We start from the raw sequence: 19,631 nt of genomic DNA, 5'->3' as shown, positions 1-19,631 counted from the left end.
TTACAATGCTGTGGCTGGGTTGCTTGCCCCTGGTGCTGGCTGCTGCTTGTCCTGTATTGGGAGGATGATCTGGCTACTTCCTTCCATCAGCTGGAGATGCTTCATCCAGGCTGCTAGCTCCTGGCTGGGTGACTAGCTCTGCCTACTGCTACTTGGCTGGGGGTCTCTGGCTCAGGCTCTGCTTGTTGCTCCCTGAATACAGCTCACAAGTCCCTGTGGCCAAGGATTACTGGCCAGAGCACTGCCTGTGAATCAGACCCGCAGCCAGAGTAGAGCTGCTCTCTCAGTTCCCAGGACTCACCCTGGGCACACCCCCGGAACCTCAGTTGGTTCCATGACTCAGCCCTCGAACAGAGCTGGCAAGGACTCATCATTCAGGCATGCCGCTGCACTCAGCTGCACTGACTCATCCTCTAAGTAAGGCCCTACTTAATTAGCGATATTGCAGAAATTGAGGATCCTGCAATATTAGGTTTCCACCAGAATTTTTATTTTAATTAGCTTACTTTGCACAGTCCACAATTTTGTATACATTTTGAGGTTTGCAACACACACTTTTTTCCCCATTAATACAGTAGGACCCCATTGGTGACTAGCGTCCTTGGTTGGCCAACAACTGCTCTGACTGGCCGGCCACAGTTTTGATATATTTGCTCGCAAGTTATCAGCTTGTCACTTTGAATTGCGTCTATGTATTGTATGGTTATGAGAGAACATCAGAAGGTTCAGAAGTTTAATCTGAAAGTTTGTCTGAACGTCTCTTTTTCTAGGAAAGGGCTTAGAGGTCTCCTGAGTTCAGACACCTGGACAAGGTGTCTAGTGCTTCCTGGTTGCGGCCTTGTTGCTGCAGTCCTGAAGCCTTACGAAGTCCAACTGCCCTGCAGGGTGAGTTCCATTGAATAACACCGAGTTCCTTTTAAAAAAAAAAACCCTCACTTCTGGCAGGTGAGGTAGAATTTTAAGGCTCTCAGACTGCAATGCTTTGAGGATATCTTTTCATGGCATTTTGGCATCTGAATTTCCTTATTTTACCTAGCCTGGCTTGTTAATGTCTGGTCTCTGTCTTGTGAGATTTCATTAATGAGCTCTGAGACCGTTGGGTGAAAGGCATTGTAGAAATGGAAAAAATGGTTGTTCCTGTATTCAGTTTCTGTGTTTAAAATGGATCAGGTATTATCATCTCAATGTGGTCAGTGCTGTACAAACCAGAGCAGAAGACATTGTCTCTGGTTCCAAAGAGCTGACATTGGACTGGTCCTACCTACATCATGCTGAGAGCCTTCAGTTTGTATTGGCCATAACTGGAGTTAAGGGCCTTTAGCACTTCTCAGGATCAGGCCTTGAGTTAAAAATACCAATGAGATGTAATATATCATGGCTAGAGAAAGGTCAATCTATAAAGTTGTGTGGACATCTGTCTCGCTTTGGTGGATCATCATGGAGAGCCTTCACAGAGTATACAGCAGCAAAGATTTGAAGGGTACCAAATGATTTGTGTCTTCCAAGGAAAGGGAATGAGGGAATTCTAACTAGAAGAAACAGCATGGAAGAAATCATGGAGACAAGAATGGGTGAAAGTAAAGACAAGAAAGTTTTGGACAGGAAACTGCTGTTTCTTTTAGTTCCTGTTGGTGGGCTATTTGAATGTTCTAACTGTATTTAATGGCACATGGAAAGTGAGAAAGAACGCAGTTGCCCTTCTGATCAGCAATGACATGGAAGTTTATCTGCTCTGCCTGCTAATGCAGCAACATCAATATACAGTTCCTGTCTGAACTGCTGTGTCATTAGGAAAAAGGAGAGCACAAACTGCAAATTAGCGGAGGGGTGTTTGAAGGAAGGAGGGAGAGGAAAAATGTTCTGCAGTCGATTAAGAGCTTTGCATTTAAAGAAATCAATCTGCAGGAGCTTGCTCGGCCTCCCGGTAACACATCACTCAATTGTTTCACGGCTGTGACCTGAAATGTGGAGTCAGAACGGCGAGGGCACTGCTGAAGAAGGGAAACAGCGGCCAGGCAGCCAGCAACTTCCCCCGAATGCCAGGAGGGGCTCACTGAATAATTTATAGGAGGCTAAACCATCAGAACAGCGCATGGGTGCTGCCTATTACTCAGGCTGATTAACTCTGGCTCCTGTGCTGGATGGCTTGGCCCAATAAACGAGGCCGTTTATTTATTTATTTATTTGTTGCTTCCCTAAATGCTGTGCAGTGAGGCAGCAGTTTTGTGGAGTGCGGCTGGCAAATGACAGTCTCTGTCTGATGGTTAGTGAGCCATTCAATTGGAGATGGGTCGCATGGCTGAAAGGACATGCTGGACAACCGTTCAGGCAGCGATGGCTAACGTCAAACCCCCATTAGGCATCAGAGCCTGACAAATGTTAACCGAAGCCATATTAAATATTAAAAAGTGCATTTTTCACCCTCTCTAGAGGCCTAAGCAGAAGAAATGGCACCAGGCCACTCATTTGGGGTCTGATCTAAAGCCCAATGCTGGGAATAAAAAGATGCCCATTGACTCCAGTGGGATTTGGATCAGGTCCTTTATTTCTTGTCAATATAGAGAACCACGAAACAGTGTTTTAAATGTCTTCAGTGTGTTCAAATCACAAAGTTCTGATCCATATTTTGGACACCCTAAAAATCTGGGGTTGTCCCAGACTATCTCTAGTTTTGGTGGAGTTTCACTACAACTGATTTTACGATCAGCCAGTTTCACACTGGGGGGGTGCGCATGCGGATTTCACTTGTTTTACTCTGTTTACCTGTCCTCTTAGTAGCTGAAAAATTGTAAATATGCATTTTTAAAATTAGCTGTGGTCAGGACACTGATGTCTCTAGGGTTTAGTAGTGAGCTATGGAGCCCTTAGCTTCCCATTGGTAGCAACCAAAACATTTTAGCATTTGTTGGCTGGTCAGTGGCCACTGTGAAATGAGTTTGGTGGGTCTCAGTCCATTTACCAGTGGCTAGATATTCACATCACAAAAACCTCTCTCACAGTTGGCACTAACAGTCCCCCCTTTCTACCTGAGAGGCCAAAGACTGAATGAGCCGTGGTGACTAAACTGTCTCCACTCCTATGGGTCGTCCCACTCCACATGAGGGGTGTGGCACACCAGCGGGAGGTTAAAGATCACATAGCATGTGACAGAGTATCAGAGTCTTAGACCCAATGTCCTGGCCAAATGCCAGCTCGACCAATTCCATTCTGTTTGTCTAAATCCCTCCTACGGTCTCAATTATATTGAACACTGCTGGCCTGATTTTCAGGGGTGCTGGGTACTCGCAGATCCCAAGGAAGCCAAGCCACTCTGCTAAGTTAGGCCACTAGTGCCCATTGGCAAAAGCAGAATAAGCAAAAATCTGTGCTACTTGGCATTACTTAGTGAAAGTCTGACAAGTAATTTTCCAATGTCAATTTTGTTTAAAAAAGAACACACATCTGATTTTAAGCTTTGTGCTACCAATGGCCATTTTTGGCCAACCCACGCCCCCTTTTGGAGAGCTGCCATTAGGAACGCAGCCGCGAACCACACACTCTCTAGAGGGAGGGCAGAATGCTGGCAGATCAGGACCTAAGAGTGTGAGCTCCTGCCAGCCTTTCAAACTGACCCCCCAACTCAGGACACTTTTCAGAGCTCGGCAATGGTGTGCAAAGGGAATAAGGCCCTGAGTTTAACTGAATTAAGGCAAGAGAGAACATGAGTTTCAAATTTCAAAATCACTGACACCCTCAATTTCACCCTCACTTTTTTACCCTCTTATGTTACCTTTAATGGCCTAAGGGGCCATGCACTGGCAGAGGCATCCCACATATATATCATCCTCCATCAGGGTGCTTCCATTCTGGCCAGGAGGGACCAACTCCAAGGCTGGGATGGGAGTTTATTGTACCACATTTTGGCCAACTATCTGAATAAACAGCATGTGAGTCTTTTAAAATGTCATGACTCTTCAGATAGATTGACCAATCTTCAACCTTCAGAGCAATGCTAGACCTGTTTTGTCTTTAACCGCCAGGTCCTACACCCTTACACTCTGTGTGTGTAAGTCAATACAGAAAAAAACAAACCATTTCAGACTTTCTGAGCAACCTGCTTCATGCTGTGGCTCATTTAAAAAATCACTCCAGCTTTGCAAACCTTACACAAGGCAAATTTCAACTGCATTTATGATAGATTTTCCCCTAAATTCATTTTTAACTATATATTCCCCAAGTGGTACCAATAGCTCGACAAATGAAATTTCTGTACACATCCCGTGTGTGCTGCTGGGATAGTCTCAAGCAGGGAAACTAGCTGTTGCCTCGGATGAGAGATAAGGGGCTGGAGGTGTAAATACATGATGGGAGATACTGTGCACTTCCCTATAACCTTTCCCTATAATGCTGGGCTAGCTAGACTCTGTTCTGATTGCAGATAAACCTCTGTGTGATGTAGGATAATATTTCTCTGGTTACTGTGATTTCAGTTCTTTTTACCTTAATTTTTTTTTGCACTTATGGAAATCTAATGTCTAATCATGTTGTAAAATATAGTCTAGTCAAAGAATGAATAACTTGTATTGAAGCAGCCTTGTCTGCCCTTGATTTTAATGGAGAGAGGCAGAAAGCAGAAAATGTAATTATCTTTCAAGACACTGTATGGAAAATGATGTTATCAATGCAATACTCTGGACATGCAAGTGAAATTTAAACCAGCCTGTAGCCTTCTCTAAAGAGAGCAAGAGAGATCCTAAGTCAATTCCCTGATGAAAAAGACACATGAACCAACCCACTGGCTCATCTCCTGTTTTATCAATACTGTTTTAATATTTTTCTGATCTGATCAGCATAGTTCATCATAGTCCATCCTGTTTTTATTATCCTTTCAACCTTAAAGATGTATTAAACCATGGCAGGAAAAGCTGTTCTTCCACTCCAATGCCCAGCTTCCATGCCCTCAGGGGAGCCATTCTTTATCATAACCGAGATATTTTTAGAATCCTATGTAAATACCAGTGCAGTTTAATCAAATATGAAAAATGTCCAGCTGCTATGTATTGGTCCTAGTCCTACTGACTTTCAAACATTAACCATTTTAAGTTAACCTTGTTCATCAAATCCTGATCAAAGTAAGAAGAAACTTGAGTGAATGGTCTATCCTTATACGATAGCAATAATATTTTCTAGATGGAATGGCTCTGTCTTTTAATTATTTTTGTAATAAAACTAACCGTAACATAGTTCGGATCTTTTCAGCAGTGCCATCTAAAGAAACTGGCATCTGACTCTTGTCCTAAGAAGATAGTATCCCCTATCAAAATAAATTATTGGAATATCTCAAGTCTTCCCCACCCATCCACGCAATTTTCTTTCTTTCTTTCTTTCAATAAACAAAGACAATATGTTATTTTCTTGTAATAAAATGAGCTGATAAATTGCACATCCTATTTTAATTCATAGGAAAGCAGAATGGGGTATATAGGAGGAAGGAAAAATATTTATATTGGTTAGCCCAGATTCCTGAAAGAAAGAAAGAACCTTACTAAGAGACTTTAAATATCTGCTTTCCCTCCTTCCATCTCCGCCTCCTTCTTTTTTTTTTTAAGTTAGGTTTAACTGTCCCATGACTGACAATACTGACTGATTTTTGCTTACCTGCCTCACCATGACCAGAAACAATGTACTCCAAGAACACAATCAGCATGATGCCTTTATGCTGCATGTCTGTAAGGGGAAAAATATCTGTCCTTAGTGGAGCAAAAAGAATGTCATAAATCTACAGGTTTGGTGTCTGCATGTTCTTTCTTTCTTTCTTTCTTTCTTCACCTTCCTCTCAGGGCAGGGATCCTGGCTGGTGTCTCATTCTTCTTGTTTTATTTTCAATCCAGACAGCTTTCCAGGTCTCAGATGGCTTCTCTGTGTGTGACCCACATTGCTTCCAAATAAATAAAGGAATGGGTAGATGTTACCCCTTTGCATCCAGAAAGTAGGTGAAATTCACATCCCTGACACAGCCCGGAGACAAACCATCACTGAGGAAGCAAAGCAAAGATCAGGTCTCCGGTCAGATCTGATAATATGCAGTTATTTTTCTTGCTATTTTAATCTTTCACTTTCATTTGCGGTCCTTGCTTCTTGGGTCCCCCGCCCCCCTTATCCCCTCCCCCCGCCCCCTCCCTCTGCTGCTAATGGGGGTGCAATTAGGGGCCATGCACCATTAAAACCTTGCTTTGTTATGAATTTTGTCCTAGACAGTGCGCTCTTCCCTTTTGCTCCCTGAGGCAGAGGGTCATAGGAAGAATCAAGTTTGCTTTTCTTTCTGAGAGATGATCGGACAATTACTCCTCTCTCTCTCTCTCACCGCCTTGATGTCTCTGCTCTCACTTTTCCACCAGGAGGTTAGCCTCACTGACTGATCGTCAAAGGGTAATAATGAAGTCACCACTGGTGTCAGTGCACACAGAATCGATTGCCCCCCGTTACTGTTCTTCTCTGCCTCCTGGGACTTGATTTGTTCCTGGAAATTATGACAGATTAGGTTCCTGGTCGGGAGGGGGTAGCATTTGGTTTAGGGGAGCTGGGGGTTCGGGAGGGGGTTGGAGGAACTATTCCTCCCTCCCATATGCCTTGCAGAAAAAGGGGTGGGGGGCGAGAGATCCTCCCTTTTGCTATCTGGACAGGGGTTTCGCCCCCTCGTTGTGCTATTTAGTTATCTTCAAGTTTTCTCTCTGTCTCCCTTCAGCTGCTACCACATCCCTCCGTCCTAACTGGCCAGCTCTGCCCTCCGGTGCTGTCTGGCTGCAAAGGGGATTATTACACATGTGATCTTCTTCCTGTTCTTTATATGTTTTTTGCGGCGGTGGTGGGGGGTGTCGTTTCCACACCCCTTCGTCTGGGCTTGTGGCTGATCCTTGCTTCAGATGCATGTTTTAATTGTTTGCCAGCCGCATCTGCCTCCTCCAGGAGCCAGGCTGGGTGGGGGGAGAGGTTAGAGCAGGCTTGTCACTTTCCACTCAGGCGCGCCCCAATTTTGCTCCTGTGCCTTTAAATTAAATACCCGGCATGTGAGACTGGCGGCAGGGGCGGGGGGACTCCGCCCACCGGCTGCTCGGCTCTCGCCTCTGCAGCGCCCTCTATCAGGCAGCCGGGCAAATGACACCTGCCTGCTGCAGGTTACCAACCAGACAGAGACAGCGGGGAGCAAATAGCATCCAGAGCAAGGAGGGAGCAGTGAGCTCAGAGGGTAGGAGGGGATTTCAAAACAAATTGCAACGGATCTGCTAGGCCAGCCTGCCAGGCGAGATGTGATACGTGTGTGTGCCCTGCTCTGTGCAAGGCACAAAACAAGACAGGCCCTGCACCAAAGAACCCCCAGGCTCTAGCCCCCAGCTTGCAAGCAGAGCTGCACAAGCAGTGCCTGGCACCAGGTTTCGAGCTCATTTGTCTCCATGGGGGCTGGCACAGGTGTAAGTTGTTCAGAGCATAGAACTCATTGCTGAAGGGCCCGATCCTGCAAACACAGCCCTGCCCGACTTTTTTTCAGGTGACTAGCATGGGCCTGACTCTTGTCTTTCTTAAACCTACCTTGTGTCGGTGTCACTCCCTGGGCTTCTGGGGAGTTACTCTTGAGTTAAACTGCACTCCCGAGACAGAAGCAGGCCCAATGGGAATCTAAACATGAGAAACGCAACTCACCTGCCTGAGTGCTTGCAGGATCAGAGCCTAAAATCAGAAATAAAGAATGTGTGTTACACTGGGAAACCTAGGGAAGGTGGGAGGTGGAGAAAGTTATTTGTATATTTTTGTCCCCCCCTTCTTTTAAAACTGCTAGAATGATGCATAATAATTATGCAAAATACTCCAGTCACGATGAGAATACTGTCCTAGGGCTCAAACTGGTAGGGTTCAGTGGGAGCAGAGGATGTGCAATACCTCACGGATCAAGCTCCATATAACATTAATGGAAAGCCTTTGTTCATAATGCGTTGTTATCAGCATTTAACACTGTTAGACCAATGGTCCATTTAGCCCAGTATTCTGTCTTCCGACAGTTGCCAGTGCCAGGTGCCCCAGAGGGAATGAACAGAACAGGTAATCATCAAGTGATCCATCCCCTGTCATTCATTCCCAGCTTCTGGCAAACAGAGTCTAGGGACACCATCTCTGCCCAGCCTGGCTAATAGCCATTGATGGACCTATCCTCCATGAATTTATCCAGTTCTTTTTTTAACCCTGTTATGGTTTTGGCCTTCACAACATCCTCTGGCAAGGAGTTCCACAGGTTGACTGTGTGTAGAAATACTTCCTTTTATTTGTTTTAAACCTGCTGCCTATTAATTTCATTTGATGACCCCTAGTTCTTGTGTTATGAGAAGTAGTAAACAACACTTCTTTATCTACTTTCTCTACACCAGTCATGATTTTATAGACCTCAATCATATCTTCCCTTAGCCTTCTCTTTTCCAAGCTGAAAAGTCCCAGTCTTATTAATCTCTCTTCATACAGAAGCCGTTCCATACCCCTAAATCATTTTTGTTGCCCTTTTCTGAACCTTTTCCAATTCCAATATATATTTTTTGAGATGGGGCGACCACATCTGCACACACTATTCAAGATATGAGCGTACCATGGATTTATATAGAGGCAACATGATATTTTCTGTCCTATTTTCTATCCCTTTCTTAACTATTCCCAGTATTTTGTTTGCTTTTTGACTGCCACTGCACATTGAGTGGATGTTTTCAGAGAACTATCCACAATGATTCCAAGATCTCTTTCTTGAGTGGTAACAGCTAATTTAGACCCCATCATTTTATATGTATAGTTGGGATTATGCTTTCCAATGTGCATTACTTTGCATTTATCAACATTACATTTCATCTGCCATTTTGTTTATTGCTGCACTTATGGAAAAGTCCAATAGAATTTAATAGCAAAAAATATTAACCTTTCTATACATTTTTCAACCCTTCTGTCAAATTTAATAGCCAATAATATCCCTGTTGTAGGATTCTATAGGATTGTTCAAGGAAACCTATAAGAGAAGGCGTCGTTCTCTTTTAAATGCTATAGGTTTTCAGAACAATTTCTATAGAACATTATTTGATTTCTTAAGAACCCTACTGATTTCACCCTTTTACACCTCATGGGACAATGGACCTTAAGTCTGAAATGTTCCCATTTCACACCTGTTCATTATATTAATATTTTCTCTCTCTCTCTTTTCTTTCCAGATTATGGGCTCAATCCTGGAGTCCTTACTCAGGCAATTCTCCCAGTGGATGTCAGCACAGACATAGGCTGTGGCTTTGTGAATGCAACAAGGGCCAAAAAGCTGCTGCACAATTTAAACAAATGTTTAAAGGTGAGATTAAAGTTCATGTTTCATGTTCAGAGGAAAGTCACAGGAAGCATATTTGTTTGTGATGTTTGAATGGGAAGATCCTTAGCAACTCTGGTTGTTGTTGATCATGGTGTATAAAAGCCAGGTAGAAGAGAAACTTTATTTTCTCCCTGCTGTTGTTATGTAGCACAGCAAAATCAGTAGCAATATTGAATAGACTGATATATTTTCAGTTTAAATCTGTTAAAATTCAGGAACATATAATAACAAGAACCTATTTGGGGTGGCATCTTTACTGCTATTATGGGTAACAGCTGTTAACAGAAAGGGAAACTGGTCAGGAGTGATTTCAGAGTAGCAGCCGTGTTAGTCTGTATCTGCAAAAAGAACAGGAGTACTTGTGGCACCTTAGAGACTAACTAATTTATGTGAGCATAAGCTTTCATGGGCTAAAACCCACTTCATCGGATGCATAGAATGGAACACACAGAAAGAAGATATTTATACATACAGAGAGCATGAAAATGTGGGAGTAACCATACCAACTGTAATGGGCCAATCAATTGAGATGAGCTATCATCAGCAGGAGAGAGAAAAAAACCTTTGAAGTGATAATCGAGATGACCCATAGAAGATGCGAGGCTATTTTAACATGGGGAAATAGTTGCAATTAGTGTAATGTTCAGGAGTGAGGTACAGAACTATCCAGAGGTGTGAAAGAGAAAGCTCCCAATATTTAGTTTTGTGCCTTTACCCATCTATAATCTCATATCATAGAATCTCTACTCGGGCAAATCTCCTTTTGAAGTCCATCAGCCTTACTTTGCATTGAAGGCAATGTGACTTTGTGGTGTGCAAAGAATGTAGGATTGGACCAAACGTGTCCCAAAGTGTTAGCAGAGCAGCTGCAAAAAAAAAAAAATCCAGAGATTGAAAAGCAAAATGGTAAATGATTCATTATTAGGGGGAGGAGGGAAGAACCAATGGGATTTCACAGTGTGAGGAGGTGTGTCACCTGTGGTGTCTGTTCTCAGAATCTGGGAGGCATATTTGCAAAAGCCACAGGCTTGGCTGTTCTCTCTGAGGTGACCTCATAGCTGTTGCACATCCCAGGTGCTCACACACCTCCCTTTCCACTTCTCATTCCCCTTGAACCAGCCTTTTCTTCATCTCCTATTTCCCCAGCAGACATGTCTAGCCTGGAAGAAATTTGTGGGGGACTTCCACTACAACCCCTGCCGGAAAACAGAGGGCGAACGAAAGGAGTACCTCACGCGCCTGTGAGAACCCCCAACCTCACCGCTCAGGAAGAAAAGGTAACACGGGGTTTGCAAGATCGAGCCTCCCTTCCCACCAGATTCTAGCCATTCAAAGCAGCAGGGCTAATGCCTCAAATGCTCCACGGGGCTTGGGGGCCAAAGAACAAGGCCACTAAATAAGTTTCATTGTTGCTTTAATATCACTGAGCTGTCAGCTAATGGACGACGCCATGGGGACTCGTCTGCTTTCCACCTCATTGCTTCTCCCCAAAGAAAAGTTTGAGACAGGTTGGTGGGGCAGTGTGGGAGAAGCTTGCACAGCAGTTTTTGGTGCTTTCTGGGGATAAATGGGACTTTCGGCTCTGTAGCTGTCAATCCAGCACTTTTCACTGGACATTTTATGAGTATACCCCTTAAAAAAAAAAATCCCTAGTGCAGAGGTGGGCAAACTATGGCACGTGGGCTGGATCCAGCCCCTCAGGGCTTTGGATCCAGCCCATGGGCTTTCCCCACCATGGCACCGAGTCCCCTGCCGCGCCCTGCACCCCTGTGCACCCCAACCCCCTGCCCTGAGCCTCCTCATACACCCTGCACCCCTCCTCTGCCTCAATCCCTTGCCCTGAGCCCCTTCCTGCACACCGCCCTCCCTCCTGCACCCCAACCCCCTGTCCCGGCCCTGCATACAATTTCCCCACGCAGATGTGGCCCTCGGCCCAAAAAGTTTCCCCACCCCTGCCCTAGTGTATGTGTAGAAGGCTTAGCCCACAAAATTGATCAACGCAAAGTATGGAAGATCAACACCTGTTTACAAACCATCCACATACATTCCTTTTTGGTTTTGCATTTTAAGATGTTACAAGGGGAAATATATTTAAAAGCCTAATCAGAAACGTCATGGTGTTCTCTGCCGAGGCACAGACTTCAAGGGTTTGAGTTAATGATTTCTTCTTGGTTGTGCAATTCTATCTCTCTTTTTTTTGTTTGTTTGACTAAGTAGCTTGCACTGTTAAGTAATCATTAGGCTCAATCCTTATTAGAGATTTAAAATTTTTTAACAGTAAAGAGGTTACATTAAAACAAAAGTCAATAGGAGTTTTGCATGTTCAAAGGCAACAAGTGGGTTCCTTAATAGTCTGAAAGGCCATGTTTAATCAGATAATAATAGCAATAATAATATAACATTGTATGTTCCCTTTCTCCCACCCCATGCTAGACACACAGGGACACATTCACAGCTGGTGAAAGTAGGCACAAATTCATAGACTTCTTTGGTGTTACACCTGCTTAGGTGAGTGGTGAATTGGCACTTGAGGTCAGATTCTTTCTGTCCATTTCCACAAGCAAGGAGGAACCAAAATAGTTAAAAACCCGCTGGGGTGGAGGTGCATACCTGGGGAGATCCAGATCTCAGATCTTTCCCCAAATCCTTGGGACTCTATGGAAGCCCAACTTCTAAGGATTGAGACATCAGGGGCATTTGGAACAAGAAGAGAACAACCATGAGAGATCCAATTAGGAATTAATGCTATTTTGTTGCTGAGGAATGTTCTCCTTGGCTATTACAGCACAGCCATGGGATTGAGGTGGGGGAATTAATGACTGCGTGGCTCTTGAAGGAGCCCTGCTGCCAGGAGGACGGGAGATCAGTGGAGCTGCTGTGCAGAGGCATACGATCTCCATAGATGTTCCAAGATCTCCATGGACCTACAGATATTCACCTTTTAGCAGGCCAACCCCCCTCTCTTTATCATGGAGAGATCCTCGCCCCTTTTCTCCTACAAGGCAGGTACTCTATGAATGGAAACTAGTACAGTTTCCTGCCCGCCATAACCTCACAAGGAGGAAAGTATGGATCATGGACTCCACATTATTTCCTCAGGTCAAGTATTTTCTGGGAACAAACCCAGGAGAAATTGGTTTAGTCCCAATCTGGTTTCCAGCATCCTACCCTCTTCTCTCTCCTCCTTATCAATAACAGTTAATAAAAAATCAGGCTGGTTGTGAATTTTTTATTGGCCTGTTAAAGATTTAAAAGCTTCCTTTCTGATTTATTTGGCTTTTAATCCTCCACCTTTAAACTCCTAACAGGTTGAGAGTCTCAGCTGGTATTTATCTGATACCCGAAAGTCCAAATGCCTTCCATGCCTAAAAAATATAGTCTTTCTACAAGGTGGTTTCAAAACCTTGAGACAGGATTTCAGCTTTACCAGTGATGTGTAATACTGGGACTATCTGGAGATTTTTCTTTATATGCCACAATACATTTATTTTCTAATAAAAATAGCTAATGAACAACAGAAAAAAGAGTCCAGCATCTCATCTGGCATGGAGTCAATGGAGCGACTTATACTTGCTGAGGATGTTTGTATCCCTTCAGTCTAAGTTTTTCTGTATTTGCAATAATAATTCTAAGCCACTGCAATGTTTTGTTTTCTTGTGCCTCTGGTTCTGGTAATAATATAAACCCTTAAATGAGATTTAGAAAAATCCGTATGCCTTGGGGCTTGCTGATGAGATATACAATTGTCCCTACCGTACACTCCTTAATCTCCTTGTATAAACCAAACCATTTCTGAGGACCTATTTTGTTTATAAGTTTCCTGAGCTCACTTGCTTCCACTTTCATGGCCTAGCGCTTGAAACAGCCATAACCTCTGTCTTTCCCTCCCCGTCTCAGAAAGCTCAAGCCTTCTGTCCCTCCGGTTCCATCTGTCAAGCTAAACATTCTGCAAACAGGAAGCTTTGACTGGAGTATCTTTGCTAGTAATTATAATGTAATAGGCATGGGTCAAGGATTTCAAAAATAGGCGCCTAAAGTGGCCTCTTTTGTGAAATTGCTGCCTGAGCCCCCAGCAGCTCCCTTTGACCTCTGTGGAGAAGCGGGAGGACATTTGACCTCAGTGGGAGCTTCTGGTTGATTCGCATTTCTGGAAATCAGGCCACTGAGTTAGAAATCTACATATGGAAGGAGAAGTCTAACTCTAGGCTTCTGCTTTGGAAAATCTTAGCCATAAAGAAAACAGGAGTACTTGTGGCACCTTAAAGACTAACAAATTTATTTTAGCATGAGCTTTTGTGAGCTGCAGCTCACTTCTTCAGATGCATCCGAAGAAGTGAGCTGCAGCTCACGAAAGCTCATGCTAAAATAAATTTGTTAGTCTTTAAGGTGCCACAAGTACTCCTGGTTTTTTTGCGGATACAGACTAACACGGCTGCTACTCTGAAATTAGCCATAAAGAACACAGGTGGACTTTCAGAGCCTGTGTGGAGTTTACAACAATGGCCAATCAGAAAGATCCACTTTTACTTCTAAACTGAGGTCATCTGTATTGGATGCTATTGAGAGAGAATGACACGTGAAACCCACAATCTCATTTTTGCAATCACTTTTCAGAGAATAATCCCACTATAAATGCCTTATAAACACCAAATACAAGAAGATAAATGGGAGGAAAGAAAAGTTAATCTCATTGTTAAAGAACAGAACAAGGAACCAAGAAATCAATGTGACTTTGAGTGTCACTTCTCTGGGCTTCAGTTTCCCATCAGTAAAATGGGAACAATAATAGTGACCTCTCTCCCAAGGAAGTCGTAAGGCTTCATCTTCATGGTTGAAAAGTGCTTTGAGATCCTCCAATGGAAAGTACTGATAGTGTTGTTATGAGGGTAAACTGAGGCCAGTCATATAAATCCAAACCCAGATACTGGCTTTTAGAAGGGAGGAAAGAAAAGCCATTAAAATATTTCTAATATTCTCATATTCTTGGTTTCCCAAGACAGCCCCATAACAAAGAGGTTGACAGTTGATCAAATGCAGCGGGATCTATTGATAGCTATCTGGTTCCTGTTGAAGTTAGTGCAAGGATTCACTTTTATTTAAAGGACAGCAGGGGCATGCTCTGCTTAGAACACAATGGGGCATGTGAATTCTATGGAGCAAGAAAATTGAACTGCTAGTGGAGTGCTTCAAAATGAGAGCAAAATATTAGGCATGATCCACCATGCATGTCTAAGAAGGAAACTTTGGGTCAAGTTCTTATATTGTACTTAGGTGACCTGGTTGAAATACTCTCAACAAATAATTAATTAAGGGTTGGGTTTTCAAAAAAAAGTCTAAGTGACTTAGGAGCATAAGTCCTATTGACTTTCATATACATTGTAAGTGAGGTTAAAGCCTGATTTTCACAGGCATTGAGCACTTGCAGCATGAGATGAAGTCAATAGGAGCCATAAGTACCAAGCATCTCTGAAAATCAGGCTCTTCATCTCTTTCTTTGCTTGCAGAATAATCACAAGGAAATGTTGACTTCCAGAAATGCATTTATTATAGATGAAATTCACTCCTATTCAAAGGTCCAGGCCAAGGCTCCATATTTTGATGACTTAGTGGGATTTAAGTGATGTAGAGGCCAGGAACATACAAAATTAAAGATGTGCTGCTTAGTTGTGATTGGTCACATAAGCCACATGGTATTGCTTATCTTCTCTGGACACACATACAAGCGCTTTTCGTATAGATACTTTCATCTGAGGAATTCACTTTGGTTTCTGCAGATACAAGCTCATGCAACTTTAGAATTCATTTGCATGAATGTTTGTATTACAAAATGCAATCTCTTGGATGCTCTTGGAAAGGGAACACAAATAGGGCATCCGCTCAGCCAAAAATATCCAGGCAGATATTCACAAAAATGTTTTCACACCATTTCCCCAGCTCTAGTATTTACTTACATGTTAAACTGTTTGAATTTATCAAACTGTATTTGTAGATTAGGTAAAAATATCTCTAGCAATCCCGTTATACTACAAATAAGGCAGGATATTTATTGAATAATTCTAGCCAGGTTAAAAAGAGAACATTTTCATTCCTCCAGCACTCGATATTCAACATAGAACACAGCCATAATTCCAAATGTTGCAATATTTTCTCTTTTCCTGTTACACATTTCTCCCCCCGCCCCGCCACACGCATAGAATTTTATCCCAGATAATTGTATTTTATTTTTAAGAGTGTGTGGCATAATTTTATCCTCTCATTTGAAATTCTCCAGAGTTAAATCATTGTAGTTATCGCTGACTGCAGCTGATATGACATTAGAACATAAGAACATAAGAAAGGCCGTACCGGGTCAGACCAAGGTCCATCTAGCCCAGTATCTCTCTACTGACAGTGGCCAATGCCAGGTGCCCCAGAGGGAGTGAACCTAACAGGCAATGATCAAGTGATCTCTCTCCTGCCATCCATCTCCATCCTCTGACGAACAGAGGCTAGGGACACCATTCTTACCCATCCTGGCTAATAGCCATTTATGGACTTAGCCACCATGAATTTATCCAGTCCCCTTTTAAACATTGTTATAGTCCTAGCCTTCACAACCTCCTCAGGTAAGGAGTTCCACAAGTTGACTGTGCGCTGCGTGAAGAAGAACTTCCTTTTATTTGTTTTAAACCTGCTGCCTATTAATTTCATTTGGTGACCCCTAGTTCTTGTATTATGGGAATAAGTAAGTAACTTTTCCTTATCCACTTTCTCAACATCACTCATGATTTTATATACCTCTATCATGTCCCCCCTTAGTCTTCTCTTTTCCAAGCTGAAGAGTCCTAGCCTCTGTAATCTTTCCTCGTAGGGGACCCTCTCTAAACCCCTAATCATTTTAGTTGCCCTTTTCTGAACCTTTTCTAGTGCTAGAATATCTTTTTTGAGGTGAGGAGACCACATCTGTACACGGTATTCGAGATGTGGGCGTACCATGGATTTATATAAGGGCAATAATATATTCTCAGTCTTATTCTCTATCCCCTTTTTAATGATTCCTAACATCCTGTTTGCTTTTTTGACCGCCTCTGCACACTGCGTGGACATCTTCAGAGAACTATCCACGATGACGCCAAGATCTTTTTCCTGACTCATTGTAGCTAAATTAGCCCCCATCATGTTGTATGTATAGTTGGGGTTATTTTTTCCAATGTGCATTACTTTACATTTATCCACATTAAATTTCATTTGCCATTTTGTTGCCCAATCACTTAGTTTTGTGAGATCTTTTTGAAGTTCTTCACAATCTGCTTTGGTCTTAACTATCTTGAGTAGTTTAGTATCATCTGCAAACTTTGCCACCTCACTGTTTACCCCTTTCTCCAGATCATTTATGAATAAATTGAATAGGATTGGTCCGAGACTGACCCTTGGGGAACACCACTAGTTACCCCTCTCCATTCTGATAATTTACCATTAATTCCTACCCTTTGTTCCCTGTCCTTTAACCAGTTCTCAATCCATGAAAGGACCTTCCCTTTTATCCCATGACAGCTTAATTTACGTAAGAGCCTTTGGTGAGGGACCTTGTCAAAGGCTTTCTGGAAATCTAAGTACACTATGTCCACCGGATCCCCTTGTCCACATGTTTGTTGACCCCTTCAAAGAACTCTAATAGATTAGTAAGACACGATTTCCCTTTACAGAAACCATGTTGACTATTGCTCAAGAGTTTGTTTTTCTATGTGTCTGACAATTTTATTCTTTACTATTGTTTCAACTAATTTGCCCGGTACCGACGTTAGACTTACCGGTCTGTAATTGCCGGGATCACCCCTAGAGCCCTTTTTAAATATTGGCGTTACATTAGCTAACTTCCAGTCATTGGGTACCGAAGCCGATTTAAAGGACAGGTTACAAACCTTAGTTAATAGTTCCGCAACTTCACATTTGAGTTCTTTCAGAACTCTTGGGTGAATGCCATCTGGTCCCGGTGACTTGTTAATGTTGAGTTTATCAATTAATTCCAAAACCTCCTCTAGTGACACTTCAATCTGTGACAGTGCCTCAGATTTGTCACCTACAAAAGCCAGCTCTGGTTTGGGTATCTCCCTAACATCCTCAGCCGTGAAGACTGAAGCAAAGAATCCATTTAGTTTCTCCGCAATGACTTTATCGTCTTTAAGCGCTCCTTTTGTATTTTCATCGTCAAGGGGCCCCACTGGCTGTTTAGCAGGCTTCCTGCTTCTGATGTACTTAAAAAACGTTTTGTTATTACCTTTGGAGTTTTTGGCTAGCCGTTCTTCAAACTCCTCTTTGGCTTTTCTTATTACACTCTTGCACTTAAGTTGGCAGTGTTTGTGCTCCTTTCTATTTGCCTCACTAGGATTTGACTTCCACTTTTTAAAGGAAGTCTTTTTATCTCTCACTGCTTCTTTTACATGGTTGTTAAGCCACGGTGGCTCTTTTTTAGTTCTTTTACTGTTTTTCTTAATTTGGGGTATACATTGAAGTTGGGCCTCTATTATGGTGTCTTTAAAAAGGGCCCATGCAACTTACAGGGATTTCACTTTAGTCACTGTACCTTTTAACTTTTGTCTAACTAACCCCCTCATTTTTGTATAGTTCCCCCTTTTGAAATTAAATGCCACAGTGTTGGGCAGTTGAGGTGTTCTTCCCACCACAGGGATGTTGAATGCTATTGTATTATGGTCACTATTTCCAAGCGGTCCTGCTATAGTTACCTCTTGGACCAGCTCCTGCGCTCCACTCAGGATTAAATCTAGAGTTGCCTCTCCCCTTGTGGGTTCCCGTACCAGCTGCTCCATGAAGCAGTCATTTAAAGTATAGAGAAATTTTATCTCTGCATTTCGTCCTGAAGTGAAATGTTCCCAGTCAATATGGGGATAATTGAAATCCCCCACTATTATTGTGTTCTTAATTTTGATAGCCTCTCTAATTTCCCTTAGCATTTCATCATCACTATTACTGTCCTGGTCAGGTGGTCGATAATAGATCCCTAATGTTATATTTTTACTAGAGCATGAAATTTCTATCCATAGAGACTCTATGGAACATGTGGATTCGCTTAAGATTTTTACTTCATTTGAATCTACACTTTCTTTCACATATAGTGCCACTCCTCCCCCTGCACGACCTGTTCTGTCTTTCCGATATATTTTGTACCCCGGAATGATTGTGTCCCATTGATTGCTCTCAGTCCACCAGGTTTCTGTGATGCCTATTATATCTATATCCTCCTTTATCACAAGGCACTCTAGTTCACCCATCTTATTATTTAGACTTCTGACATTCTAACAAAAACACCCAATCTTACCATATATTAATTATAGCTGGGATTTTTGTGTTCGCTAGTAACATGCTCTTGAAAAACAACTGCTTATCTAGCTGCTGGAGGGGTAGTTGAATTTGAAAAAATAATTTGCATTTTTTACATCCAGTGAATGAATTTTTTTTTCTTTTCGTACTGTTGATAAAATGGCAAATTCCAGCCTCTGGATTTTATTGGCCACATTCTCAGCTGGTGTAAATGGTCATAGCTCTGTTGACCTCAAATTGGATCTGACCCTATGTGCTCAAATGCAAGCATACCTATGCCAGGAACATTTTCTTACATAGTCATCATCTTGTCTCTTCTGGCAGCCCTTATGAATGCTAGTTCTCACTGAAGACAGAGGGAGTTTTGTGTGTGGAAGGCTTGCACGCTCAAGTGGTGAGTTAGCTGGAGAACTCTAAGCCATAAAGACCAAACCGTGGGCCATTGAAGTCAACTAGAGATTTGCCACTGGGCCAAGGCTTGGGTTTTATATGGGTTTTAAGGGCTTTTGCCAAAGTGTCTTGTCTCCAGAGAACAATGACTATGCTGAGAATAATTAGGTTGAGTCTGTGGGTTTTCATTATTCTTAGCGCTATTATTCCCATACTGCACTACTTCAGTTCGCATTCTCTATAAATTATCTGCATCCATGACTCCCTCATGCAACCACTAGAGGGTGTCGCAAGTGCAGGGCTGTATTCCTCCCTCTCCAAAACTAGTCTCCCACATGCTGAGATGATGTGATCTCATCAGATCTTAAAGCGAAACTCTATCTCCACTCCCTACAAATCACCCAAATGAAGCTATTAAGTTAAATATGGGTTGAGACTATCTACACCGGAAAGCAGCTTGGATAGTGCTGCCATTTATAATGCAAGTGGAAAATCTTTTTTGTGACCTTTGTGTGCAATTAGCCTTTTAAAGATTGTAAAATCTTTGGCCTCATTATGG

General features: G+C 42.7%; 2 protein-coding genes across 14 annotated transcripts in view; one reads left to right on the top strand and one right to left on the bottom strand.

Moving 5' to 3' along the window:
• The window catches only part of LOC120409307 (netrin-4-like), a 63,550-nt gene extending 56,660 nt beyond the window's left edge, over nucleotides 1-6,890 (bottom strand). Inside the window, exons 1-2 of one of the 3 annotated variants that reach the window (XM_039547114.1) lie at nucleotides 6,800-6,890; nucleotides 5,638-6,014 (exon numbers count right to left, since the gene is read on the bottom strand). In XM_039547114.1, coding sequence (XP_039403048.1) covers nucleotides 5,638-5,704 — 67 coding nt within the window. In that variant the 5' untranslated portion in view covers nucleotides 5,705-6,014; nucleotides 6,800-6,890. The other 2 variants (XM_039547113.1, XM_039547115.1) reach the window with 2 other exon arrangements.
• The window catches only part of UROC1 (urocanate hydratase 1), a 102,894-nt gene that overhangs the window by 19,046 nt on the left and 64,217 nt on the right, over nucleotides 1-19,631 (top strand). For 9 of the 11 annotated variants that reach the window (XR_005601246.1, XR_005601244.1, XR_005601245.1 and 6 more), the window contains 2 exons: nucleotides 9,216-9,346; nucleotides 10,511-10,641. Coding sequence is in view for 8 of the 11 variants with exons in the window: in XM_039547106.1 (XP_039403040.1) it covers nucleotides 9,216-9,346; nucleotides 10,511-10,641 (262 nt within the window). In the remaining 3 variants the exon portion in view is untranslated. Of the gene's footprint in view, nucleotides 1-770; nucleotides 886-9,215; nucleotides 9,347-10,510; nucleotides 10,642-19,631 lie in introns of all 11 variants that reach the window. The other 2 variants (XM_039547112.1, XM_039547105.1) reach the window with 2 other exon arrangements.

The sequence above is a fragment of the Mauremys reevesii genome, linkage group 7 (assembly GCF_016161935.1).
Source record: "Mauremys reevesii isolate NIE-2019 linkage group 7, ASM1616193v1, whole genome shotgun sequence".
In the NCBI taxonomy this organism is placed as follows: Eukaryota; Metazoa; Chordata; order Testudines; family Geoemydidae; genus Mauremys; species Mauremys reevesii.
Note: the sequence above shows the minus strand (reverse complement) of the source record. Positions and strands in the feature narration are given on the sequence as shown.